This window comes from Harpia harpyja, chromosome 14, assembly GCF_026419915.1.
Source record: "Harpia harpyja isolate bHarHar1 chromosome 14, bHarHar1 primary haplotype, whole genome shotgun sequence".
Classification (NCBI taxonomy): domain Eukaryota; kingdom Metazoa; phylum Chordata; class Aves; order Accipitriformes; family Accipitridae; genus Harpia; species Harpia harpyja.
Genome location: NC_068953.1, coordinates 3,399,294 through 3,406,723, shown reverse-complemented (window position 1 = coordinate 3,406,723; position 7,430 = coordinate 3,399,294). Strand labels below are relative to the sequence as shown.

General features: G+C 51.7%; 1 protein-coding gene across 2 annotated transcripts in view; it reads right to left on the bottom strand.

Annotated features, from left to right (window-relative positions):
• Window positions 1–4,452: 4,452 nt before the first annotated feature.
• RGS9 (regulator of G protein signaling 9) overlaps window positions 4,453–7,430 on the bottom strand; it is a 31,340-nt gene continuing 28,362 nt past the window's right edge. The window contains exon 17 of one of the 2 annotated variants that reach the window (XM_052807958.1): window positions 4,453–7,077. In XM_052807958.1, coding sequence (XP_052663918.1) covers window positions 6,906–7,077 — 172 coding nt within the window. In that variant the 3' untranslated portion in view covers window positions 4,453–6,905. The remainder of the gene's footprint in view (window positions 7,078–7,430) is intronic. The other variant, XR_008238259.1, reaches the window with a different exon arrangement.

Genomic DNA, 7,430 nt, shown 5'->3' with positions numbered 1-7,430 from the left:
AAGGAGCTATTTAATTCCTTGGCAAAGACGGGGAAATCTTCACAGTCTGTCCCCTAAGGAGCAGAACGGGTCACCGGAGAGCGTGAGCTTTCCGTCACCTGCCTGTGCACCACAGGAGAGCCAGCACAGCCGCATCCCCGTCCCCGCTCAGCAACCACCAAGCCATGCCTGCCGATGAAACGCTGATTGCCCCAGGTCACTGGAAATAAACCCAGTGGTATTTCTGCAAATATATCCCTCTGCGCCTCTTTGCGGCGAAGGAAGTGCCATCCCCTCGCTGGGGCCAGCACGGGTGAGATCAACCTCTTTGACGAGTTTTTCTTGGTGAGTCACCTCTTCCCTGTGGCTAGTGAACTGCACACAGCTACCAAGAGGTTCTCATGGCAGCCGGGTATTATATAGCACCGGTGATGTTGCTCTTGCTAAGCGCATAACAAATAAGAGCAGTGCCCGAGTTCATCGCGAACGCGTACGTTCTTCAGCTTGTGAAACTGGGACAAGGCGTGCGTCTTCCCCAGCAAGCTGAGGACGTGCGGAGCCGAGGCGGTGAGGATGCCAGCCTGGGGAGCCGGGGCTGAGTGCCCGGCCTGGCTCCATGCACGCCAGGAATGCTGAAGAGGCGGAAAGCACAGACGACCGGGTTCCACGTGACGGCGTTTGCCGTCTCCGTAGAGCGTGACCCACGTCGCAGCCCCAGACACACACTGCTGATCCGCGGCCGCTGTTGGCTTCTGGAGTAGAAGGCAAGGAGGGGCACAAGGGGAACCCCAAACCAATGAGAGAAATATTAATTGTAGAATAGCTCTGATAATATGTACATAATTTTAAATATATTATTAACTCTTACACATCACAATGTCTTCCTGACATGTTTCCTGCATTGTACATTACCAGTGTCCCATCAGGAGCGGCTGAGTAACAATATTAACAAAAACAATCGCTAAAGACACCATAATTGTCTCTCGGGAATAATAGGTGGCCACCACTAGTGACTGCCAGAGCAGAACCAGATCGTCCCGACAAAGCAAAGCCAGCAAGAGCAAACGTGCATTCATACAAAGAGAAGCACCACGGGCACCGTGGGGCAGCACTCTCCTGCTCAACCTTTCTGCTCCCCTGGGAAAGAGTCTTTGGAAACAGGAACAGCCTCTTGATTTTCCCAAACTGCCCTGTGATTAGAAGCGTCGTCCCAGACCTGGGGGAAATGGCAACCACTGAGGATGTCTGAGGACAGACTTTAAATCCCACTGTAGAAGTCAGCATGATGAACCACGTCAGCCACGCAGGCAAAGTTCCTTTTACAATTAGAAAGTACAAAATAGCAACATCAAAAGTCACAGGCCACATGGCCAAATTACAGAATAATGACCCACATCACACACATCTAGGAAACCCCTCCACACTTGAACAAAAAAACCATCTTCAAACACTGACATGACGTAAGGAAAGCAACGTTCTAACGCTCTTCATAACACCACAGTTAAAGACTGTGGCAATGCATCAATCTAAGTTTGGAGAGGCCCAAAACACAGATTTGTTTTGGATCTTCCCAGGTGTTGCTGAGGTGCAGTTCAAGTCATGGTTTCAAAACCCATCCTGGCACTGAGAGGCCACAAAAGGGAAACTGGAGCTAATGCAGAAGTGCTCTGGAGCCTTTGCTCTTCTCCTGCGCTGCTTGCTCTTTGGGATCATTTTTGGTTTGGATTAAGGAATGATGCTATGCCATACAGTATACAGCTTCTCATAAGGGGTTTACTTTATTTTCCCCAGCAATCAGCTGTCTCTTAATGAACTTGCCTTAAAATTAAAAAATTCTCATTAAGAGGTGGACCCAAGCTGGGGACACAAACATACTCCAATCTTGGCATTGAAGTCTGACTCCTACTCTGAAAAATGCCTGCAAGCTCTGCTCCAGCTGTGTTGTGTACAGTGTGCTGACACCTCATGGCCAAGCAAGTAATTCAGATAAGACATTTCCCAGGAGATATATATATATATATCACATAAATTCTCCATCTGCTATAAGGCAAGAAACGAGGTTCATTTATCAAGAAGTTTGTAATGAATAGATCTGAATATACCAAAGATAGGAGAGAAAACCAGTCCAGAAATGCTTCAAATTCTTGAATTACAAACAGATGGGTACGCCAGGATCCGCTATTCATAGCTGTGGTAGTCTGAGCTTCCTTGATGCTGAAGGATGGCTCTAATGCACTTCTTCAACAGCACGGCCCGTGTAGTGAACCATACGTGGCAAACCTTGTGGTCTCATGCCTGGAAAGAGGGCGTCCGTGTCGGGGCTGCTTGTTACCCAGCTCTCCCCTCCTCCGTGGGGTTCTCCCAAGGGCAGGTCACCTCCTTCGCAGAGTCCTTACGAGCTCGGTGGTGGTTGTCCTCTCCTTCCTCAGGGTCTATGGGGTAGATTCGGCTCTCCAAAGGAGCATCCATTTTTACTCGGAAGATGCTGTGTTGTGAAATAAAAACTCATCACGCATACAGCACTTTTTGATGTGCCCTCTGAGACAGCGAAGATGCAGCACAGAGTCTGGCTTTGCGTTTTCCACTGTTCAAACCCCAAATCCCAAAGCAAAACTCCCGGGCACAAGCCCACGGAGATAGAAAAGGAAGGAAATGTGCACTCCCACCCCCTCGAAGCAAAACTGCACAGCCAGAGCACAGAGCCAGGTGGAGAAGGAGCCCTCAGATTTGTGCTTTTGAATTTATAATGTGGACTCATCCACTTGGTCAGCAGCAGAGGTGGATTAAAAGAGGTTGAGGACACGTTACTCTTAGTGAGGGACGTGGCCAGGATTTGGTTTCGACAGTGACAGCCTCTCCAGGCAAAAAAATCCCCATTCTTACACGTCCTGCTCTGGATTGACAAATGTTTCGTGACTCTCCCTCAAGATTTCTCCTCCCTTGTTACTTCTGGGTCTCCTTTGCCTTTCAAATCATTAAACCAAACCTGAACCAACGCTTGAGAACAAACACAAACATACAAACGGTTTTCCAAATTCAAGGATCAAAAGTAAAACCTGGGGGCTTTATACCACGAACAGGAGGCGTAAGCGCAGCAGGGACGAACCGCCGGCACAGCCTCTTGCCCGTTTCTCATCAGAAAACACATCTAATACAGAAAGCAAGCGCAAGGAGCTAAGGGGAAGGAGATGCTTTTAGAGGCCTGGCCGTGATTTTGGGCAGGCAGCACAAATGCCAGTGGTGGTTTTTGGATGCAATTGCAGGAAAGGCAACCGAGGCTTGCAGGGGACATACGGGGTCCCTGCCCCAAAGTACCCCAACGCCTCGCTGTCTTTGCTGGTGCAAAGACCTCGAGCTTTGCCTCCAAAGCCAACGAAAATAACCGAATAGGACAAAGTTCTCCTGGCACGGGGCAACAAGGCCCCACGGCCCGTGAAAATGCTTGATGTGGGGGCAAAGATCTCCTCCCACTGGGCCGGGGCTGTCTCGGACAAGAGGGAGGCCATCTTCCCCAGGCTGCTCCGGCGCGTGGAAGCTCAGGACATGGGGCAGGAGGGGACGGGCAGCCCCGGTGCCCGGTGTCCCCACGGGGAGGAGAGGCCACATCCCTCGGGGTCCCGCTCCCTCTTAGCACCCACGGTGCTGTCTTAGGGCCACGCGGATGGGCGAGGGGCAGGAGAGGCTGGGTCAGGCCCGGGGGGTCGGCACGCCAGTGGCTGGCCTCCACGGGCTTCGTCAGGAGGAGAAGCCCTCTCCTCCTTTGGAGGAGAAAGGCCGGGTGCCGGCGGTGCTGCCAGGAGAGACAGGGCTCAGCCAAGCCTGGGACGGCGTCCCCCTCTCCAGCAGCTCCGTCCCTTTCCCTGCCCTCCCACAGCGGGAGAGCGGAGGTGTCGCAATCCGCCCATGGAAAGCAACAGGGTCGTCGCTACCAGCCTCGGCGGGTGCTGACAGATCCGGCCCCACACCCGCTGGGACGTTGTAGGAAACACCGGCTTGTCTCATTCCTTACAACGATTAGCTGCAGGCACGGAGGAGTCTGTTATCCCGAGAATGTGATCTTGGTTATGAGCGGCATAACCATGTCACACCCAAAGCACCAATGTGCTGGCTGCTGTGGTGGCCAAGAAACAGGACACTGAGCTGTAAAACCCTGATGACTGATCATACGAGAAGCCACATCTTGTGCTGAAGCCCCCAGTGTCCCTGGCTGGTGCTGTGAAGTCTCCAGCTCAGCTAATTCAGCCCTCAGGACAAGCCCAAGTACACAGATTCATCAGCAGAGGACGTGCTGCATGCCAGGGTCCACCCCCCCGCCGTTTCCCGAGGACTCACTCCCAGCAGAAATGAAATGCAGCTCAAGTGTCCGAAGAGAAGTGCTGAGAGCAGAGGCACATACAGAAATGCATGCACGCGTGGCAGAGAGATGACACAGCGAAGGAGGAACACACTGAGACAAGACAGAGAAGGATGAACTCGGTTCTTTTTTCATTTTCTACATTTATTTGATTAGACAGATGAATGCATGGAAGCGATGGCCAAGAAATGAAACAACATATTGCTCTGATTTCCAATGGAAGCAAACAACTTCTTGGCTGGCGCAAAGTGAAGTTCAGTTTGTACCATGGTCACACTTTGTACCAGGCGACCTTCCTCTTCAGGGACTGAACAGCAAGGGACCGAGGAGCGGTACACTGGGCCATGCCAGCTTATTCAGCCTCTAAGCAGAAGAGAGCCAGCTTCTGCCTGCAAGTGTAGGACTGGTGTTTCACAAGCACAGTGATTCCAGAGCATGCAGCATTAACCCATGTCGGGGGACAGCGAGGCAAAGCTGAGATGATGAAAAATCAGAGAAAGGAATGGATAGAGAAAACATGAAAAGCGAAGCTGCGGACAAAATAGAAGTAGAATCAGAGGGACTGACTGGAACACACAGATTTGTTATTTATTATTTATACCCCGACTTGATCTTCCACATGTTACTACATACTGGCAAGCCCAACATGCTCAGTGCTCCATGTTATACAAACTCTGAAGAGACTGTAGAGCTCATCGCATCCAAGTAGCTTTGGACCAACCCTGCCAAGTTCTCGAGTATCTTTCAGTGCTCTTATGTCAAGGTGGGTTGACAGTGCTCAGTACCTGACGTAAAAAAGCCTTGCGGTTTTAAGCAGAATTAACAAAAAAAATTACAGTCTGAGCCTGCTTACCCTTACAGCATTGCAAAATTTGCCATTGCTTCCACTGGGAATAAGAGCAGAGACTTAGCAAGCAGACCTTGACATCAGAGCAAAAGACTCATGTAACTTGGTTTCAATTCCTCTAAGAAGGTTTATCACCGTTAGGTTAACGCAGGTCATGAAAATCTCCCTAGCTCAGCAGCAAAGCGAAGGAGACTAGTTCTGCAGCGATACCAGATCGGACCACGTAGCCCTGATTCTGATAACACACACAGGGAGGGCAGGAATTGCTGTTCAAAGCTGGTCGGGACACAGCTATGGCCTGACTATCTCCCTGTTCACAAGGCACTGGTCTGCAGGCACCCTGGTACCTGAGGGCTCCCACCCACATCCAGCTTTCTCCAGCTCCCATTTCCTGTAAAATCATACCAGTAGAAAAAACAGATGAATAATATGAACTGGAGTGAAGAAGCTTCCTGGACCTCAGTGCTTCCCACCCAGTCCCTCTGCTTCCCCTAAATTTTAACTAATAAGGAAGCTTTTCTGCCCCCTCAATTCCCTTTACTGGACTTCGCAGGAATCTTCCCACTTCTGGTAATCATTGGCCTGGTCCAGACACGCTGGGGTTTCCCAGCAAAGCCTGGAATCTCCCTGACTCTTTAGCACTACCGTAGTATTTTAGGTTGCCTCATTCTAAAGAGCAAAAGAGACAGAGTAAATGAAAAAAAAACCAAAACAAACCACTACTTAAACTTGAAATCAGCACTTAACACCTCTACCCTGGTTCTTCCTTGCCTCTGGGGCTACAAGCCAGTGACAACTGGAACTACCTCCTGTTAGTTTTTCTTAACAATAGAAAATAGAAAAGCAGGAAAAAGACAAGACAAGAGGTAGGAAGGATTTGATAAGAGAAACACAAAGCCATGGCTGCATCTCGCAAGCCCTCCTGCAGGCTCTTGCGAGAGACGGCTCTCTACACCTGCACACCTAGCTCATCGTGAGTCACGGGGGGAGAGCAGAGCTTTCCAACGATCGTCTCCAACGTGCCGGGGGGGACTTGGGAGTGCCATTAAAATTCAAAGGGTCAACTAAACCTTCAGAAACGCTCATCCTACCGTTCTCACAAGCAGTCTACCCCGCTCTTCTGCCTGTGGCTCTGTTGCACGGGCTAGGAGGTGCAGGATACTTGAAGCGAGGGGTGCACTCCTCTCCGGGGGTGCCCAGGACGCACCCCTTGGGAGGGTGCACGTCCCCCGAGGGGCTGGAAGCACTCTGAGGTGGGCCACCTCGCCCTGCCCCCTGCGGGGTCATCCATCTCTGCTCCAAAGAAGGCTGATTTGAACCCAAAGGATTGGGATGGCAGAGCTTTACTCTGCCTTGTGCCATCCCACCTCCTGGAGGAGCAGGAGGCAGGGAGAAGCGGCCGGGCTGCCCAACCTCCGGGGGGAGCTCAGGGCAGCCATTCGGCGTCCCCCCCCTCCGAGGTGTGCGGGGAGGGAGCCGAGGCACTGCACCCCAAGTCCGTTACAGCCAGCGGCCTGACTCCGCCAGCACTCCCATGCCTGACATGCCTGGGAAGTGACATCTGCAGCTCCAGAAGCCAAGGCAACATGCAGGAAAAGCAGGCTCTTGGCAGAGCTGGCCTGGGAAACCTAAAGCAGCACTGACACCTTCAGGAAGGGGAGACGAAGCTCAACACCAGCCTCGGCTTGTCTTTTCCCTGCGCTTGTGCCCTGCGGGGCTCAGAGCCTACTTGGGAGGTTCCTTCGGGAGCTGGCTCCTGCGATCCAGCTTGCTCATGACCTGCGTGATGTCCACGGTCATGGCGGCTTCTTTGGCTTTGGCCTCTTCTTCCTGCTGCCTCAGGATGATGGGGCTGGGGCTGGAGCGGAGGTGACGGCGTCCGAATGGGAAATTGGAGCTGGGCAGAGAGTGAGAGAAAGAAGCAGGGCGTTACTGAAAAGTAGAAGGGCACCGAAAACTCACCCCTGGTAAGCAAATTTACCAGGAGGGCAAGCTCAGACATAGAGACGGATGTGCCACTGTCACCCGCACAACAACAAGGAAACACAAATGCGGACGAGGTGGTTTAAAGCAGGACTCAGTGTCACACATCAGCTACAGAACTGCTAAAAGTGTAAAGTCAGTCCTGTTCGTGGTCCTCGTGAGGGACTCCAGGGCCGGGAGATGACCAGTACATTACTCCTTTTCTTACAAGCATTTGCACGTAACTAACACTCAGTGTGAACCCAAACAACTGGCATCAGTGGAATT